Source organism: Tenrec ecaudatus, chromosome 7, assembly GCF_050624435.1.
Source record: "Tenrec ecaudatus isolate mTenEca1 chromosome 7, mTenEca1.hap1, whole genome shotgun sequence".
Classification (NCBI taxonomy): domain Eukaryota; kingdom Metazoa; phylum Chordata; class Mammalia; order Afrosoricida; family Tenrecidae; genus Tenrec; species Tenrec ecaudatus.
Genome location: NC_134536.1, coordinates 133,404,085 through 133,424,467, shown reverse-complemented (window position 1 = coordinate 133,424,467; position 20,383 = coordinate 133,404,085). Strand labels below are relative to the sequence as shown.

At 55.0% G+C, this 20,383-nt stretch overlaps 1 protein-coding gene across 1 annotated transcript in view; it reads left to right on the top strand.

Moving 5' to 3' along the window:
• The window catches only part of GLP1R (glucagon like peptide 1 receptor), a 44,977-nt gene extending 29,821 nt beyond the window's left edge, over positions 1-15,156 (top strand). Inside the window, exons 6-13 of the mRNA XM_075554112.1 lie at positions 1,114-1,267; positions 1,900-2,059; positions 7,095-7,155; positions 7,957-8,026; positions 8,148-8,236; positions 8,537-8,675; positions 9,486-9,527; positions 14,989-15,156. Of these exons, the coding sequence (XP_075410227.1) occupies positions 1,114-1,267; positions 1,900-2,059; positions 7,095-7,155; positions 7,957-8,026; positions 8,148-8,236; positions 8,537-8,675; positions 9,486-9,527; positions 14,989-15,156 (883 nt within the window). The remainder of the gene's footprint in view (positions 1-1,113; positions 1,268-1,899; positions 2,060-7,094; positions 7,156-7,956; positions 8,027-8,147; positions 8,237-8,536; positions 8,676-9,485; positions 9,528-14,988) is intronic.
• The last annotated feature ends 5,227 nt before the right edge of the window (positions 15,157-20,383 follow it).

The window sequence follows — 20,383 nt, the reverse complement described above, 5'->3', positions numbered from 1 at the left end:
ATCAACTGACCCTTTCACAGGGGTCCCCTGATTCATCACAGAAGCAAAATGACAGTTATGAAGTAGCAATAAAAATAATTGTATGGTTGGGGGGGGGGATCACCACAACATGAGGAACTGTATTAAAGGGTCGCAGCACTAGGAAGTTTGAGAACCACTGCCCTAGGAAGATAGTCCTATTGTCTACACATAATGTAGTTTTGTTTCCTTATTTACAATCCTTTACATTTTATCTTCTTGCCATATTACAGTGGGTAGAATATAATGTTGAACATCAATCACCCTTTCTTTGATTCTGATTTTTTAAATTAATTATATTATTGGGGGGCTCTTACAAATCTTATAACAATCCATCATTCAATTGTATTAAGCACACTTGTATATATGTTGCCATCAAAATTTCCAAAAAATTTTCTTTCTACTTAAGTCCTTGATATCGGCTCCTCTTTTTTTCCTCCTCTCTCCCCCACCCTCCCACCTCGTGAATCCTTGATCAATCATATATTACTATTGTTATTTTGTGTCTTCTCTCTCTTCACCCATCTTTCTGGTATTCGTTAATCACATTTCTGCAATTCGATCTTAAAAGGGAATGCTTCCAAAGTTTCCCCACGGAGAACGAGGCTTGCCTCTGGTACTGGCAGATGCCCTACATCAGGTTAAGAAATGCCCTTGTGTTTCCACTTTGCTCTTTACATGGAAGGATATTGAAATTATATCCCATACTTTTTATTCCTACCACATGCCTGGCCCCTGTAAGGTAGGCAGGGGACATGTACGACACCAAGAAGCAAAGCCCAGTTGGAGAAACTGATCCTCACCCCTAAATCATTTTGGTTAACCATGGCTTCGTATAAAGGAAGACACTGCACAGAGAAGGGGAGAGTCTAGGGTGGGAGGAGGAGGAGGAGGAGACAGTGACCACACAACTGTAGGTTTCACGGACCGGCAGAACCTGAGTTGGGCCCAAAGGATTTTCAAAACGGAAGGAAAGGGGGCATTTGGAGAGGACAGAAGAGGTGAGCACGAGCCCCGGGCTGGACACGTGCATGAGTGTGTGTTAGCCTGACAGCTGGCCGTCTGGTCAGAGAAGGGCCCTGCTTGCTCCTTCAGGCACCTGCACTGCACCCGGAACTACATCCACCTGAACCTGTTTGCCTCCTTCATCCTCCGCGCGCTGTCTGTCTTCATCAAGGACGCCGCCCTTAAGTGGATGTACAGCACAGCCGCCCAGCAGCACCAGTGGCAAGGGCTCCTCTCCTACCAGGTGTGTGCGCCTCTCCAAGATGGATGACCAGGGAAGGCCTGCTACCCCATCCCACCCAGGCCTGCGGCAAGAAGTGAAATCCGCCCCACTCTCAGAGAGACCCCCCCTTCCCCGGTCTGATGGGAGGGGCGGCTCACCATGGGGAACACCCAATCTCCTCAAGGAGGCAGGCTGGCCCTCAAGGAGGCAGGCTGGCCCTCATGGAGCCCCTGTCTCATGGAGACCCAGTCCTGAGTGTCAGGAGACCCCAGTGGGATGGAAGAAGCATTCCCCCTTGGGGAAGTCCCAGTCTGGGGAGAAAAACCCGGCCCCGCCTTCCAGCATTCTCCATCTGACAACAACACTTTGGCTCCAGCTCGGGGCTGGAATTCCCAGCTCCGCCACTTACTTGCTGTGTTCTTTGGGGCAAGTCCGACCTCAGTCTTCAACTCTGTCTGATCACGGGGCTTCTTCCACTCGGGCTAGGGCGGAGTCAGGGTGTGCGAGCGCCAGCCCTGGTGCATGCTGCTAGCTCCATAGGCAGGCCTTCCCCCTGCACAGGATAACAGTTGGGGAAGGACAGGGTGGGGCTGGGGGTTGGGGCGGGGCGGGTGTCAGATGCTGCCCCCTGCAGACCCTTCCTCTGCCCCCAGGACTCTCTGAGCTGCCGCCTGGTGTTCCTGCTCATGCAGTACTGCGTGGCGGCCAATTACTACTGGCTCCTGGTGGAGGGCGTGTACTTGTACACACTGCTGGCCCTTTCCGTCTTCTCGGAGCAGCAGGTGTTCAGGCTCTATCTGAGCATCGGCTGGGGTAAGGTCTACCAGCACTCTCTTCCCTCACCCTGACCCCCTTCTCGCCCTGTTGCCATCTGGCAATTCCTGAGGAGGCCCATGTGGGACACAGGACAAGTCTCCCCCTGGAGTAGGCTTCTCCTGCGCCCGGGGCCTATTGCCAATTGGTCTGTTGAAGCCCTAGAGGGTCCCGGCCACCCTCTTCCTGGGTGGGAACAGATGCCTGTCCCCTGTATGGCCAAACACACCCGCCTTCACCCCCCATGCCCCATTGGAGTGGCTTCAAATACATGAGACCCTCTGGGACAGACCTCCACCTCCAGTCCCGGGGAGCTGTGGTCCTGAGGGAAATGGGGGGGGGGGTGGTCCTAGGCTTCAGGTTGGCGGTCATGTGATGGCGAAAGGGGCAGTCGGGAGGAAGGCCATGCTAGGGCAGGAACGAGGAGGGCGACTGAAGGTCAACCACCGAAAGGATGGAGCGCGGACATGCCCAGAGCCCAGCTGGAAATGTTCTAGCCAAAAAAAGTGTGTGGAGAACCATCGTCTGTTTGGGTTTTATTTATTTTTTTTGCTGGAACATTTCTGGTTGTGCTTCTGCCTCTCGCCACGTGGGATTCAATGAAGGGCACAGGGGCAAGAGGTGTGCAGGGGGCTGGAGCCTCCCTGCCGCAAGCTGCCTGGAACCGGATGTTATCTGACAGCCCTTCCTCAGGAGGAGCCAGCAGGTGGTAACCAAGAGGGGGCTCTCGGGTGCTCCCCAATCTCCCACCGTTTTCCTTGCTTCCTGCCATGGGATGCTGCTCCCCAGCCTCCCAGCTCACACTCACCACTTCTTCCCCCTGCTCTGGCTGCTGTGACCACTGCTGCCCGGGAGAAGCCTGCTCGCCCCTTGGGCCAGCCCTCTACCCCCAGGAACTAATGCCCAGGTCAGGCAGGACACCTCCGTGGGTGCCCTGTCCGCCTGCATGCTGGCTCCTGCCTCTGCACCTTGCACACCTGGTCATGGGCCAGCTCACCTCTTCAGGAAGTGCCCAGGGCACCCGCCCCATGAGGCTGTGCCCTCTCTGCCCATTCCACCTTGCATTCTGCTCCTGTTCCCAGCTGTCCCACAGCCCGTTGGCTCTGTCCTGCCCCAGTGTTGAAGAGAAGACCCGAGAGGCTGGCAGGGTCCAGGGCCCACAGAGAGCCTCTGCCTTGCAGGTGCAGTAGGCACCGGAGCCTGGACCTCCTGGGTGCCCACTGCCCTCTTTTTCTGTGACGTTCTCTTGCTGGGACTCTATCCCCTGGGCTCCTGGGTCTCAGCCCCCAGCAGGCGGCCTTGGCCTCTGCACACAGCTGCAGCTCCCACCTTGGCCCTGCTCCTGTTTCAACGCTGTTTGCACATGGCTGGGCTGGCCTGCGTGATGGTTGTTTTTTGATTTTGGTTTTTTTCTTCCCGGTTTTCCTTTCGGCTGCCTCAGGAGACACAGACTGTCCTAGTGACCGAGGGCTGCCGTAACACAAATGACACACATTGGATGTCTTTAGCACACGGCACGTGAGCTGCCCACATTCCGAAGACTCGACATCCCGATTCAGGACACCAGCTCTGGGGAAAGGCTTGCTCTCTGCTCTGCAAGCAGACCCTGGTCTCAGCTTCTCTCAAGCGCTTCCTTGCACCCTGTGGGGATCTCCCCACCCCTCCACCCCACCCACCCCCACTTGTGCTCACTGGCTCTCGGCTCATCTGCTCTTTCTTCATTTCCAAAGTGGCTCGCTTTTAAGACCCCGCCCTCTCGGATATGGATTCAGTCACATCACAAGCCCTAGTCCCACCTGGGCATGTGGCACACACTCGGGAATGGGGTGGGTGGAGGGGGTGGCACACCGTTCAGTCCATTCATCGGATGGATGAGCAGAGTTCATTGGGTCTGCCCAACGCATGGGAGACGCCCTACATTCTGGAGAGTGGTCTGCGAGAGAAAGGACAGCAGGGACACTGGGTGTGCCCGAGAGGGAGGTGTCCATATGTGGGGGGGCCCTCAGGGAGGGGACGTGCTTTTGCCAGAAAAGCCTTTCCCTTCTCTCGTTGAAGTATTGATTCACTAAGTCACTTCGTCACTCATTCCGCCCTCACTGAACATCAGTGGGTGGCTGACCCCCACACAAGGTGTGGGGCTGGAGCCTTTGGGGGTCATCTGGCCCCTCATCCCATCGCACGGAAGCCCCTGATGAAAGCATTGTGGATGCTCCCAGGCCTGGCTCCGGTGGCAGTGAGTGATGGAGGAGGGAGGTACCTGATGCACTGTGCCTGCCTGCGGTGAGCGCCTCGCCAGCCGACTCGGCCTCCCCCCTCCCTGCCTGTACGTGGTCAGGCCCCACAGTCAGGCATGTGGGGTGCTCACTAGTTCCCACTGAATGCACACCCTTTCCTCTCTCTCGGACACCCACATCTCCAGCTCTGAGGGCACCCACAGAGATAGCCTGCGGAGAACCAGGAGCGAGAGAGCTATTTATTGAGGGTGATTGGAATTTGGCAGGGCAATGCTACTCTGAGCTCGAATCCCATCTTGACCCTCCTGAGCTTCTGATCCATTTCCGTATCGGCCATGTGAGGTGGGCGTGCTAGACAAGGGTGAGTCGAAACTACAAACAGACAAGGATGAGTCGAAATGGCTTGCCACGCTGGGTCCAGTCCACCCAGGCATGAATTTATTCCCAACTACACATATTCTGACAAGCCTCTGCTGTCAGTGTGTGACTGCGCCTTCCCAAAATCCAAATATCTGATGCAAACAGTGGCTTCTGGGGTGATTTGTGGGGCCAGTTAATTCAAGGCCGAGAGGTCAGCTCAGGGAGTGAGGGGGGCTATTTTGGGGAATTCCGAAGGAGTAATCTTGGTAGATTTTCTCACAGGACACAGGGTGATCATGGGAGCTGACGAGGAAGAAATTTTAAGAAAATTGAATGTGGCATTGGGAAGGGAAAGACTAGGGAAACTGCACCCAGACATTGTCCCCATCCCCGTGACAGTGAACCTGCTTATTCTTCATAGAGAGGCGGGGCTGCCCTGTGAGAAGGTCGTCGGGGACGCTTACTCCATCGCCCTGTGGTTTTGATCTTGCTCGTTCAGGCTTTTGTTCCTGTTGTTGGTTCCCAAACTCAAAGAGCCTTTAAAAGGAACCGGGTTTGGATCCCTCAAAGATGCCCAAACTGTCACTTTGACACGGTGTCGATCGAAGAGTGCAGAATGGCTTGAGGAATAAAGGCTTGTAGCGATACTTTTTGACATCCCCATGTACACTAAGTTGAGTACCCAGGCTCTGAAGATGACACTAAGGCAGCGGTTCTCACCCTGTGGGTCGTGACCCCTTGGGGGGGTCAAAAGACCCTTTCACAGGGGTCACCCAATTCATCACAGTAGCAACATGACGGTGATGAAGTAGCAACGGAAATAATTTTATGACTGGGGGGGTCACCACCCCATGAGAAACTATGAAAGGGTCGCGGCCTGAGGAAGGTGGAGGACCACTCACTAAGGTCAGGGCTCTGCCCTCAAGGAACGGAAGTCAGTTGCATTGGTCATCGGTTGCTGTGTAACACATAGTCCGGGTCCTTTAGAGAAACAAACCCACAGAAATTCATGTAGAAGAGAGAGTTTTATATAAAGGTTACATGCACATCAAGAAAACATCCCAACCCAGTGCTGCCCAAGCCCACAAATCCAACATTAACCCATATGTCCAACGCCAATCCACAAAGTCCTCTCCATCTCATAAAACACACACCGTGATGCCGACTGCAGGAGGAAACCCGAATCAGTGAACGTGTAAGCATCTCAGCGCTGGCAGGTGTCTCCACATGGCTGCTCCAGCACCCATGGCTTTATTGGGGTAGGTCCATGTGACTTCTTGCAGGAAGTGAGCCTTGCCAGCTAAAGCAGGGAGCTGGCTAAGGCAGCTGCACCATGGTCTGACCATAAAAAGCAAGAGAACAAGAACTAGAAAGGTGAGACTCACTGAGCCATTTATCCCTCCGTCCTTCAATTAACCCCACATATGCTTATCAGCCAGCTTGGCACAATAAACTACCTCAGTCCCCAAATTAAACACTTGAAACAACACACCTGCATTCATTATCTCCTCATTTCTAGGGGTCGGAAATCTGAGTTCAATAGAGCATAATACTGCTGGCTTCCGATTGATAAGAGGGTTGCTGCCATGTCAAGTTTAACTGGGAGGGGTGGGGATCTACTTCTGAGCTCCCCAATGAGCTTGTTGGCAAGAAGCTCCAAGTCCTTGCAGGCTAGAGACCTCCCTTCTCACCACAGGGCCTTTCCAGAGGTTCCCTGAGTGCCCTCGTGACATGGCAGCTGGTTCCCCCACAGCCGGTGGTCCTAGAGAGTTGAAGACAGAAGCCACCAGATCTCTTATGACCTAATCTCAGAAGTGATGCTGTAGCACTTCTGCCACAGGCATTGTACGCTACACAAGGGTGTGAATACTGGAGTTGGGGCTCCTTGGGGCCATCTGAGCTGTTTCCTATCACCCCAAGTATGTCTCAGCCAAATGGAAAGCATTATTGAGGGCTACTATGGACAGTCAGTTGGATCAGGACAGGGCTCCAGCATCTCTACTCCAAACCTCTGCCCCAACCAGTCTCAGGCGCACGTGGATCAGAGTGGGTGATTGGAGGGATTCTCAGTGCCTGAAGTTGCCCCCTGAGATGGATGTGTGGGACAAACCAAGGGAGGAGAGGGCACTGGAGGGCCCACCTGCGCCTCACCTCATCCAACCATTCTCTCTGGCCCTGCCCCTCTGCTATTCAGGTGCCTGTATCCTTCCAGCTCAGGCTGGGACAGTGTGCCTGCCACTGGGGAGGAAGCAAACTGGTGAAAAGTGTAAAACAGCCATAATGATGGGAGGGGGGTTCTCCAGAGGGGTTGTGGGAGTCAAGGTGGGATTCTTGCCATCTGTTCTCCCATGCCCCTGTACCAGCCTACTTCCAACCGAGAGCCTTCTGATGTGCCACAGCCTGCCAGCCCCGGTCCCCCTTCTCTCTCCCTCTCCTCCTAGGTGTCCCCCTGCTGTTCGTTATCCCCTGGGGCATCATCAAGTACCTCTATGAGGATGAAGGGTGAGTGGCTTTGAGTGTGCTGGGTGTCCCAAAGCCCATAGGACTCGGTAGTCCCTGGGTGTGTGGCTTCCAACGTAGTCCCCCTTTGGAGGGCTGTGTAGTGACAAGGGTGGCTTTGTGTGTGGCTACGTGATGTCTTCCAGCAGGCTGCTCTATAGTATCTGTGACTAGAATGCTGGTGTTAGGTTCTGTGTGGCCCTTGACTGCACATGACTGACTGGGAGGGATTATAGGTCTATGACAGCTTGTTTGGAGAAGTGTGTGTATGTGTCCACGTGTCCTGATAGTGTGTGTGTGCATGTGACTGTGTGGGTCTCTGGACAGTTTAATGGGTAATCACGGCAGGTGTGTGTGTATCCGTGTGTATGTTGTTCGTGGGTGCCATTGACTTGGTTTTGACTCATAGTGGCCCCATGTGACAGGGTAGAACTGCCCTTACATGCTTTTCTAGGTTGTAATCTTTACAAAGTGGAGCCCTGGTGCCGTAGTGGTTGTGCATTGGGTTGCTAATGGCCAGGTCAGCAGTTCAAAACCATCAGCTGCTCTGAGAGAAAAAGACAAGGCTTTGTACTCCTGTAAAGAGTTACGGTCTCCGAAACCTACGTGGGTAGTTCTACCCTGCCCTACGGAGTGGGTGCGAGGGCAGTGGGTTTGGTTTCATCTTCAAAATCAGATCACCGGATCTTTCTTCATCGGAGACCCTGGGTGGGTTCAAATTACCGCCTTGGCAGTCAGCAGCTAAGTGCTAACGGAACCACAGAGAAAGAAATGGATGTGTGTGAGCCTCTCTCCCCCTCCCAGGTGCTGGACCAGGAACTCAAACATGAACTACTGGCTTATTATCCGGTTGCCCATTCTCTTCGCCATTGGAGTGAGTGACTGCATGGGGGTGGGGTGAGGGTGATGATCAGCCTAGAATGGTGCCAGGGGAAGGACCGGGGTCGAGTGGGCACCGTGGGAGGGTTCCCAGCCACTACCCATCTGCCTTGCAGGTGAACTTCTTCATCTTTGTCCGAGTCATCTGCATCGTGGTAGCCAAACTGAAGGCCAATCTCATGTGCAAGACAGACATCAAGTGCAGGTGACACACAGCACTGGTTTGCTGGGGGCCCTCAACCCCTCCTTTCAACAATAAAGCAAGATCTCCGGCACTGAATTTATGCACCCCCTCCCCCCACCTGACCTAGCGAGCAAGGTCTCCCCTCATCACTGCTCCTGGGCAGCCCCCTGAGCTTGTGGGAGGTGGAGGGGGGTCTTGATCTCTGACTTCCTCCCCTCCAGGCAGCCTGTACCAAGTATTTGAAGTAGGACGGTGTCCCTGGCCTAGGTGCCAAAGGCTTCTAGGGAGGGAGTAGAGCATGGCATCTCCTCTGCCTTCCAGACTTGCCAAGTCCACGCTGACACTCATCCCCCTACTGGGGACCCACGAGGTCATCTTTGCCTTCGTGATGGACGAGCACGCCCGGGGCACGCTGCGCTTCATCAAGCTCTTCACAGAGCTCTCCTTCACCTCCTTCCAGGTGACGTCATGGAGGGAGCTTGGGAAACCCCGGAGGCAGGGTGGGCCAGAGGGCGGCCTGCAGCAGGCAGCTGGCCCGGGTCACATGGTTGGAACCGAACCAGAACTAGTGTCACCAGGTGCCCCACCTCCCAGGCCAGTGAAGCATGTGAGCAGCCAGCCTGCTGCTGCTTATTAAGCCACTCGGGGGGAGGGGGTATGGGTGGGAGAGTGGGGGGGGGAGAGGTGTGCACCCACCATGTGTCTTACCCACTTTCAGTCCTCAGAGAACCCCAGGAGGTGGCGGGGTTATCCCCCAGGGATGAAAAAACCGAGGCTCCAATACTTGCAGGGTCCCCTCGTTCCAAGACTGGACCTCCTCCCCGGTGGACACCATGTGGAGGGAGTGCCAGAGCCAATCGGGGTAGAAACCAATTGAGAAATGGATCCCAGCCCCTCCGGTGGGGTGATGGGCCGTTGCGTGTGTGCACATAGGCACAAACACATGAAGAGCTAAAAACAAACACAATTCCAGAGGATTGGGTCTACTGAGGAGGAGCTAACTGGGGCTGTGGGGGCCAGTGGTCTTCATCCCATCAGACCGCCACATGCACAGGTTTCACAGGGCCTGAGCAGGGGGCCCTCTGCTCTGCTTCCTCCAGGAAGGAAATGAGAAGGAGCCTCTAACACCCCCCTCCACCCCACCATCTCCGGTCTGCCTGGCCCTTCCAATGTGAGGAAGGGAGGGGTGTTGGGACTGGAGCCCTAAAAGCTTCAGAGCAGGGTCTGCCTGCAGGGCTCCCCTCTGCTGACTTGCCCCCTCTGCTTCCAGGGGCTGATGGTGGCCATCCTGTACTGCTTTGTCAACAACGAGGTAAGGCCGGAGGAGGGGCTGTGCGGGCGGCCCCAGAGGCGGCTTGCTCTTGCCATTGGCTGCGCAGTCCAGACAGCTGAAGCCCCAATCCCTCACTTCACGGTGCCCTCAATCGGAGCTTGTATCTTGTCCAAAAAAAGATTTAATGAAGGTAACGCTGTTACCTTTTGATTCCACGTTCCGCGAGCTTTTGGAAGCCCCCTTCAGATTCTGTTTTCTATGCACAGACTTCTTAGACAAAGCTTCCGTGAACTTAAATGGATAAACTGCTTACTTGAAGGTGTTTAAACTAAGAGCAAGGAGTTCTGGGATGGAGTGAATGAGCACTCAACTGCTAACCAAAAAATTTGGCAGTTCACACCCACCTGCCTCTCTGCAGGAGCAAGATGAGACAGTCTGTCTCCATCCAGACTGGGAAACCAGAGGGGCAGTTCTAATTTGCCCTGTAGGGTGGCTGTGAGTTGGAACTTGTTGGCCGTGTTTTTCTTTGCTTTGCTTGCTAATAGCAGTTATGAGAAAGCCTAGGGGCATGATGGTTGAGCGTTTGGTTGCTAACTGAAAGGTCAGCAGTTCAAATGCACCTGTGATTCAGAGAGAGAGAGAAGGGGCGGTGATCCACTCCTGCAGATTTCGGCTGGTGAGACCCTTTTGGGAAGTTCTTCTCTCTCCTATAGGGTCACCACCTCCAGCGGAACTCCCGGGGAGTGGAGTCCAATCCTCATGACCCTGTCGGACAGAGTGATAGTGTTCCATAGGATTTCCCAGGCTGTAGTTCTTGACACAAACAGAGCGCCCCGTATTTCTCCCGAGACACAGCTGGTGGGTTTGAACCACTCACTTGTCGGGCAGTGGCCCAAGGCTTAACCCACTGTGCCACCAGAGCTCCTTGGACGTGGTCACTGTGTGTTGGGATTGAGTCCAGGGCGCACAGCACCAACAATTCAGAACTAGAGGGGGTGGGTGAGCTAGCGAGTGGGGAGGTGGAGGCAACGCCAGGCAAAGGGTGGTCTGTAATAACTGCCCCTGGGCAGGTTGTAGAGGCCCTGCCAGGCTCAGCTTGGAGGCCAGGACCCTAAAACAAAGGACGCTTAGGCAACAGGCTGGTCCTCAATCCAAGGAACAGCCTACACCATCCCAGTTCTCCCTGGAGGCCGGCTCCCCTCAAAGAGTGCCTTTGCTAATGGCTGCATAGGTTGAAATACAGGATCCATGGGTCCCTAGGGGCAGGGAAAGTCACTCCCTTCAGGAACTGCTCCCAGCCAGGAGGTGATGTGCTACACAGCCGTAAGCATCCACAGCATCTTTGTCCTGCGGCTCCGGCTCTGAGAGGGAGGCAGGTCCGGCTCTGAGAGGGAGTCAGGGCAGCCTGTGTCCCACTAGGGCTGTGGGGAAAGAAGGCAGCTCTGCTCTGCTACCTCCTCACCCCGTAGGCCCCTGAGCCTCATTTTCCCTCCTCCTCTTTCCCTCTCCCTCAAAGCCGCGCTGTCAGCAACACATTCACCCTCCATCCCACCAGGATGCACCTGCCCCAGGTGCTGCACCTGCACAGAGCCCGTCTCCGACCCTCTCCTGATTCTGTTTCTCAGAGTCCAGGCACTACTCGCTCCCCCACCACTCCCAGGCTGGCCCCACTTTCGAAGGAGGCAGGCTGAGGCCCGGTACCTTGCTCGGCCCTTGGAAAATACCTCGACCTCTCTGGCCAGAGCTGCCTACAGTCCAGTCTGCCTCTCCCTCCCTGAGGGCTGCTGCCTTGGGGTCTATTACTGGTTCCCATAAACCCACTCAACTTCTCTCCTGCCCTGACTCCTCCAGGCACAAGGACGGACATGTCGCCGCACACGTGACTCCTGGGCCGAGGCCTCTGTTCCCAAGGGGTTGCCATAGCAACGCCAGATACTTGTGACCTGAGGAGAATAGATGGCCCTGTCACTGGTCTCTAGTGGCTGCCAAGGGCCTCCCCGGCTGCTGGGGGCAGCCGAAGAGTGATGACAGGCATGGGAGAGACCTGGAGATGGGTTTACTGTACCTCCTGGCCTCCCACCACAGCTGGAGACCCAGGCTCATTGACTCAGGGGTCCTGAGTGCCTGGGTCCGCTCTGCCACTATTCAGCGGTGTGCTCTGGGGAAGTCACTTTGCCTCCCCAAATATGAACAGAGGTGTGTGTGTCTTACTGAATCAGCCCACACTGGGCAGAAGGAGTACCTGGGAAACATTGGCTGAACTGCAGACCTCTGAAGGCAGGAAGGGGGTGCAAATCGCATGGAATTTTCTATAAGGATGTGCCTGACTGAAGGACCCAGGGTCCAGGCCCCATGCCATTGTCTTTGAAGTTATAGCTAATAAGTCAGTCATAGAAAGAACCCAATGTTACATACTCATTCATTCACTCGGCTCATTGAAACTCCGGGGCCTGCTGGGTGCTATGCTAGGCACCCCAAACCAAAACCAGACTCACGGCCATCGAGCCCATGCTGACTTCTCACAGCGACCCCCGAGGACAGGACTCCGTTATTCGAACAGCTCCTGTGAATTTCTGAGAATGTCACTCTTTACGGGAGTAGAAAGCCCACCCTGTCTTTCCCCCAAAGAGCAGCTGGTGCTTTTGAACTGCTGACCTTGCTGGGACAGAGAGACTTCACTGAGGTGTGGATCCAGTCCTCCTGGTGCTCCCTGCTGAGGGAGGGGGAAACACAGCAGGTGTGAGCAAGCACCAACAGCCCTTGGAGGACAGAAGGCCAGTCTTTAGGAGACCAGCATTGAGGTCAGGGCGGATGTGGTTCAAATCCTGACTGGTCCACCACAGCTCTTGGTGCCCCGTGCGTGATGGAATGAGCCCGATCCTCACACTGGATTGCAGGTGGGACCTTGTGAACCCCAGGGTTTTCCTTGGGTGCCAGGCCTTTCCCTCTAGTCTGTCTGTGTCTGGAAGCGCAGCTGAAACCTGCTTGTCCAGCATCACAACGACTCTCCAGGAAGGGATGGGTGGTGGCTGTGCAGGAGGTGCAGGAACCAGGAATCGAACTTGGGTCTCCCGCATGGAAGGCAAGAATCCCACGCTGCACTCTGTCTATGCTGAGAGACCCAGACAAAGGCTTCAATCCTCTGTGCCTCGGTTTTCTCCGCATTTGCATTTAAGTTGCTGCCATTGAGCCCATGGGGCTGGCGGGGGGGAGGTACTTCCCCTGTGCAGTTCCAAGACCATAAGTCTTTTTCCTTTAAAGGCAGAGAATTCACATCAGGAAAGTCAGTAGTTCAATCCTATTCAATAGAGTTGCACAGTCAGCGCCCCAGTCAATGGTAGCACGTGTTCTTCTTTCTTGTACTCATTATTAGCTCCCCGTTTCTCTCCAGCCTCCGCTGCCTTGTCTCTGTCCCCCACCCCCGACTATAACTCTATGGGAGTAGAAAGCCTCGTCTTTCTCCCAAGGGGCGGCTGGCGGTTTGGAGCTGCTGACCTTGCAGTCAGCAGCCCCACGCGTAGCCCACGAGGACACTGTGGCTCTACGTGGGAAATAATAGCAGGAGCTATTTCATCGTGTGGATGGGAAGCTCATGAAGCTCCCCCATGGAAGGAGCCCTGGTGGCAGAGTGGGTTACACCCTAGGCTGCTAGCCCCAAGGCCAGCGGTTCGAAAACACCAGCCAGTCCAAGGGAGTGGCTAAAAAGGGACTGTCTGCTTCTGAAACCCACAGGGGAAATTTCTGCCCCGTCCCGGGGCTTTGCTGTGAGTCGGCGTTGTGTGATGGGAGCTGCTTGGTATGTGGCAAGCGCTGGATGAATGCTGCTTGATCACTGTGATCACTGGGCCACAGCAGAGACCCAGGCTAAGTGCTGAGGGAGCCCAGGGCAGAAACTGGACGCAATATGTCAGCACTCTGAGAAGACCCAGCTCTGTCCCATTTCTGACTGTGAAGTCTCCTCAGCCACCCAGGCGGCTTCCCGCGGACGGGCCTCAGTTCATCCCCCCACCACAGCCCCCTCGTTGAAGGGCAGTGAGGCCGGAGTGGCTGCACACTCTGCAGGACAGGGAGCTGACACCAATGGGGGCAGGGGGAAGGGGGTACAGGTGGGGTCTGTCCAGCCTCCCAGCCCCCACCCAAGCCTGGGAGAGGTGAGGCTGCCCCACGGCACTGGGGCTGTCCTGGTAAGCAGGCGTTGGGCAATCTCAGCACAGAGCAAAGTTCTTTTAAGGGAAGGCATGCGGCTGTGCCAGGCGTCACGCTGGGTTCTGAGAGATGGATGGCAACTCTCCTGGGGGGCGTTGTTGCACAGGGCTGCTGGGGTGGGGGCAGGGGTGGGCACTGGCTGCAGGCCACTCACCTGTGGCTGCTGGCAGCTGGCTGCCTGGCAGCTGGGGAGAACGGGAAGCCTGGGAGGGTGAGTCCAGGCCTGGCAATCCAGTGAGGGAAGGTCATGGGTTAGCAACCCTGTGGGAGCACTCTGGACCCCTTTGAACTTGAGAAGCAGGTGCCAAAAGATTCGAAATCAAACTCACTGCCATCAAGTCGATGCAGACTCATGGTACAGGGGAGAACTACCTCCTGTGGATTTTCGAGTCTGTAACTCTTTATGAGGATAGAAGCCTGGTCTTTCTCCCGAGGAGTGGCTGGTGGTTTCGAACTGCTGACCACTAGGACACCAGAGGTGACACCGAGCAGGGTTGCCATGTATAAGCCATGTATGAGACTCTCTGGCCATCCCAGAGAGCCACAGTGCTGCCACAAGCCTTCAAGTGGCAGGATCTGCCACATGCCTGGGACTTAGATCTTTCTGCCCTGACAGTCTGGTTCCCGAAGCTCTTCCTGGTGTGTCAAGCCAGACAGCAGTCCAGCAGGGATCTGGGGTGACTGAGCTCATCTGGGTGCACCCTCATAGTCACCCCCAGAGTCTCCCTGGATGGTCGTCATTCAGATCTAGACTGAGAATCCCCTGGCTGCATCCCCCCATCATGACTAGTCCCAGGCACTGCTTCCTCCCCAGCAAGGGGCCAGGATGAAAGCAAGTGGGCAGGGTTAGGAGGGTCTGAGGTGGGTGCCCTGAGGGGCTCAGGGAGTAGAAGAGTGCTCTCCAGAGTCAGCGTCTCTTCCCTTCTCTTCCTCCCCATCCCCTGCTACCTGGCATGCCTCTCCCCTCCTCGTTCTCCTCCGCTGAATAGCACGGTGATGGATGGGAAAAGGTACTTAGCTGAATCGCAGAGTTTAGAGATGGAAAAGACCAATGAGGTCATCATGTCCATCTCTCTCTCCTCCTCTCTCTGAGGAGAGGCAGAAAAGAGGAGACAACAATAAACAATTTTATTGGGATATTAATTTAGGTGCCCGGAGGCCTTGACTTGTGTCTCCTAATACAATGCACTGGGTTTTTCTCCCTGCTCCCTTCCCCGCTAACGTCATCGCGGGGCCAGTCTGTGGGCAGGGGCTTTGCATGATGGCTCTTGCTTCCCTCCTTTTCCCGAGGAAGGTCCAGCTGGAGTTTCGGAAGAGCTGGGAGCGCTGGCGCCTGGAGCACTTGCACATCCAGAGGGACAGCAGCATGAAGCCCCTCAAGTGTCCCACCCACAGCCTGAGCAGCGGGGCCACCGTGGGCAGCAGTGTGTACGCGGCCACCTGCCAGGCTTCCTGCAGCTGAAACTCCAGCATCCACCCACACCAGCCGCGCTCCATGTGGGTTGAGTGGCCCCTCCAAGTGGAAGAGACCCTCTGGGGAAGAGGGGAAGGATGGAGGAAAGGCGCCACACACGCACATCCGCCTTCCCTTCCTAAACCCATCAGACAGGCAAAGGGGCGGTGCCTCCGGGAACCAGGGGACACATTTCCTTAGAGGAAAAGCAGCTTGCTAATTTGATCACTGTCGTGCTAGAGGAAAGGAGAAAACAATTGTGGAGAAAATGAGGAGGATTTCTTCCCATTAAGCCACAAGGCCCCTGGGGTTCCCCCAGACGGTGCAGCCAATCAAGCCCAGGCTGGAACCCCAGGTCAATGGCTTATTAGTGGGGGTGGGCTTGCAAGAAGCCTGCAGCACCTCAGGCGCACATCCGGCTTGGGTAACAAGAGCCCACTCTGCTGGCCTTCGCTTGGGGTCCCCACCCTCCTCTGCTTGCTCACCAAGGGCACCTTATTCCCCTCGCCTTGCCCCTGCCTCTCACTACTCAGCTTCCCCTAGGGGTCCTCGTCGGGGTCACGCCGCAGCCATTTCTGCATGGGGCTGCCGGCGGTGTTGAGAAGGAGTCGAGCAGATGCTGGAAGGTTTTCTTTGCCGGTGCCAGCCTGCTTCTGTCCTGGGAATGTGAGTTGCCTTGGTGCCTGCTTCCACTGTGCCCCAGGCCTGCTGCCAGCGGGCCCTGGGTCATCGCTCTCAATTCTGTTCTAAAGATGCCCAAGAATCCTCTGGGGTTCCCCTGAGATGCTCAGCCATTCACTCACCATGGGGGCTGACTGCCCACACCTGCTGGGAACCCAGAGAGCCAAGAGATCCTTCACCTCCATGCTCCATGGGAATGCTTTCTACTTGTGACCAGATCCTGGGCTTTGCACTGGGGGTTTGGATGCACCCTCTAACGCAAGGGGCTGTGGCCAAGAAGAGACTCTTTGGGGAAGCTCCCAGTGCCCATAGCTACCGTGAAGGCAGGTTCCATCTGCCCTAGCCTTCCTCCCTTTGAACACACACACACGACTTGTATATACTTGATTCATTTGTCTTGATTGCTGTGACTAGTCTACATGTGCAAATGTGCCGTTCTGATTTTGCCTACCTGGTGAAAACAAGACCTAAATCACCATGGCTGTTGTGGTGCTGATTTGGGATGGGGGAGTGATTGATTTGGCTCATCCACTGTGGGAGCTAATTAATGTTGGCCCTGAATCCAGTCTCATCCCATAAATAAGGAGCCACAGAAAGGCAAGACTGCAAAGCCCATCAATCCCACTCCCCACTCCCAGCCCCCTTAGCGAGAGCACAGCCACGTAGCAGCACTGTGGAGACCCACACGAGAAGGGGACGGCCGTCCTGGGGAGGCCAGCAACTGAGCCCCAGCATGTGAAGGAAGTTTCCAGAACAGGGGAGAACTCTTGGTGTCCAGACCTCCTGGGAGGCAGAGGAAGCAGCTTCGGATGAGTTCCTCTAGGAGTCTGCCTCTCCCTCCTTTTTTAATGGGGGGAGGCCCTCCCCCAAACCTGGCACCAGACACATTGTCCCGTACCCTCAGAGAGGCCTGTGATGTGCAGAGAAGATAATAATGGGACATAAAACATACCAAGCAGAAAATTTCTTAGACTCCAGCTTCAGTGAAGTGTTGTGTCTATGTTAATAGGGAAGCTGGACCTCAGGCTAGAGAAAGGAATTGACAGAGATAATAGAGAGGTTGGTGGGACAGGCATTTCTGCTTCCCCAGAACAAGGTCCGGCTTCCCAGTAAGCAACATTTGATTAACTTTCCCTTGGGGGTGGAAGAGGGCAAAGGTGAACTGGGGTGGCTTGGTGTGGGGTCGAGCCATTGTGCAAGGGTTTCCTTTTGGGGCAAACTGGAAGGTTTGAGCAAGCATGGATATACTCAACAGTGACAGGGAAAGGGACCGATTGATAGAACCTGAGTGAAATCAATCAGCAAGAGGAGGCGGTAGGGGTGAGGGAGTGCTTCATAAGGCTCCAGGGAAGCTGGACAATGTGGTTCAAGCTGTAAAGAGATTTCTCTTCCCACCTGGGATTGGTGGTACCGGATTTCAGAAGCCTCACTGCACACTGTCTCTTCGTAAGCGTTCGAAAACTCCGCAAGTTGCTCCTTCACAATACACAGTAGATACGGAACTGAAGAGCTGGTTTCTGTGGCCCGAGACTCAGTACTATTAATATCCATTTGAATGACATTGTACTCGCGCAGAGCTATTCCCAGACTCTCCTAAATATAGTTCTGACGGGTCTGGGAACTACTGTGAGCAGTGTACTCTGAAATTCCACTCGCTGTTTGCACGCTTCGTGCCCCAGCCTCAGCTTTGGGAAACCTCTCCGCTCCGCCTCTGTTCTGGGCCCACTACTGCTGACCTCGGAGAGCGGGCACTGCGCGAGTTTGAGCTGGACAGCCAGCAAGCTCTGGGGTGGCTTTGGTGACTGGAGGCTGGGGTTCAGCACTCTGGACAGCTCCCCAAACTTGTTCTGGGGCTTAAATCCTGTTAACTCTTGTGTTGGCCAGTTCTGTCTTCGGAGAGGGGAGAGCCTAGAACGGAAATGAGCGACTGACGCTGCAAAGTGGCCTCCCCCGGAAAACGGCTCTAGATGGCAGGCGGTGTTTGCAGCTGTCTCGAAGCACCTCGTGTGGAAGAACACGTGTCAACTGAGTTCGCCGAGGCTCAGAGCAGGGAAGGCTAGGGAAGGAGACCCACAGAGGTGACTTGCCACAGGTTACACTGCTAGCTGGGGGCTGACCTGGCCCAAGTCCCTGGGCCTACTCCTGCATCCTAGTCCAGGGAGGCCGCTGGGAAGGCGTGGTGGAAAAGTCCAAATAGCCATTCAGCATATTTCAAGTGACACTCACTGTGCTACCTGGGACTTTCCTTCAAGGGGGAACACAATAAAGGCAGAGGTGGCCGGTGGTGACTTCAGCTCCCTCGGGTGATTTACACTGGTAAAGGGGGGGAAAGGGTGTCCTTTACTATTTCTACGTGGGACCTCGGTCATCCTGGTCTTAACATTAAAAAAGGAAGCGGCGCACCAGCCCTCTCAGATAGCAAGTCCACACCCTTCCGATTTCCCCAGGACACATCTGTGTTTGTCTCAGAACTCGTGCTTGTATCCACCCAACGCGAGCCGAAAGAACCTAGCGGAAGACCCCGCAACAGCGCCTTGCCCTCTCGTCCTTTCTGAAGTGGGCAAAGGCCATCAATCCACCGACAGCTATCAAAAGTGACATAAGGGTGGACTTGGGGGGGGGAAATCAAGTCGATTCTGACTCATAGTGACCCCATAGGGCAGGATAGAACTGCCCCCCACGCACCCCTGTGGGTTTCCGAGACGGTAACCATTTACAGAAATAGAAATCCCCGTCTTTCTCTTACAGTGCGGCTGGTGGTTTTGAACTGCTGACGACCTGCTGTTAGCAGCCCACCAGCGTGTAACCAGCTATGCCACCAGCCCTCCAGGAAGGGTCAACACAGTGACCAATGTGACCGGCATACTCCAAGGCAGAAGACCTCCTTTTCCCATCCATCCTCTCCACCATCCCATCCCCCTCCTGCTGTCTTCCACAGGAAATGTTGGATTTATCTTTTGGCCTTGTGCATAGCAATACAAAGTTAGGAGATGATGAATCGGGGCTCCTCACCCCCACTGCGAAGGTCATGATATCACGCAGCCCAGGGCCAGGATGGCTGGGAGCCTGGGAGGTAGATGCTGCCTCTCCATGCACAGACAGGGTTCCCATTATTACTAATGCCTGCGACGTGCCCGGGGAAGGCAAAATATATTCCAAAGGTTTATTTCCCCCTCTGCTGAATTGATTCTGATCTGTTGTGCTGACCCTGCTTTGGGCTCCTGTGAGGCAAACTCTTATTTTTTTAAAAATCTTCAAATAAAATATGTCAGCTTACTCTACGAAGACAGCTCTGTAGAGAGCATACTAAATATTCAACAGAAATCAAGTTGGCATCAGCCCTATGTAACTCTTTCCCTTCTTGTAGCTGCAGTGTGTTCTCTTGGGAAAGGAAAATGTCCGGTGTGGGAACCCTCTGCACACCATACTGCCATGCCTCTACAGGGTGACGCCTCTTGGGCCCCTCCTGGGCGGCGACAGCAGGAAGTGTGGCTCAGCAGCGTTACACTTTGCTTAATGCCACAGCGTGTCCACGGCGGCCATCACTACTTCTGCTCGGCCAGGGAATACAGATCCGCAGGAATTGGGCTACATGTCACTGTTCTCCAGTGCACTCCCTGAGATGTCTTGGGCTTTGCCTCTGAGTCTTTCAGAGGGGAACGTGTTCTCTCCCACCCCCCACTGTGGGCCATTTTAGCCAATGCTTTGCAGAACCTGGCCTAGCAGCAGGGCTGCATTTCCCCTCTGAAGCATCCTCCCACCACCCCTACTCTGTGAGCGTCCTCACATTGCCTTCACTCTTGCCTCAATCAGGGCCAACTCGGCTAGACAGGCCGTGAATGCCATCCTCCCGACTGTGACCAATTTAGGAGTGCGGCTGAGAGGGAGGCACTGGCAGGGTCGAAAGGCGCTTCCCCCCCCGCCCCCCGCCCCCCGTGCCACCTTCCAGTGCAGGGAGGAGTGTTGGAGCCAGCGGCCCTGATCCTAACTTACAGCGAGGTCATGCCACCTTCCCTGTGGAGCGTGTCAAGCAATCGGTGATTAGTCAGCCCCCGACAGTCTGGCATCACTAATTGCCACGGCAGTGTCAAAAGCAAAGCAGGGGAAGAAAAGTATTCATTCATAAGAGAAAATATTTGAATGGAGCTAGAAAGAAGCTTCCTCCACGGAGTTGGGACAGGCGTGGTTCCTTGGGTCTTGTGTCTTTGTGCCTGGGGGGGGCCTGTCCAAACGGGACCATGTTCACTCAAGGCAGACATGGCTGGGTCTTGCTCACATTTCCTCTCAGCTCCTCCTACTAGGGGGGAAAAAGGATTCTATTCTCAGAGCAGATAAGCCTCCTCCTCATGTTGGCTGTAGGGAGGTAGGAAGCAAATCTGGAAATTCACCAAAGGAGAGGGGTCCTCCAGATGGGCAAAGTGAACTTTCTCTCCAGTGCTCTTGGGAGAGGGATGCTCTTCATGAATGCTTAAACACAATCATGCTCATTTGGTTCCTGTAAAATAGGACTTGGGACTTCAGGCAGCAGATATGTGCGATTCATTTCTTTGTATGG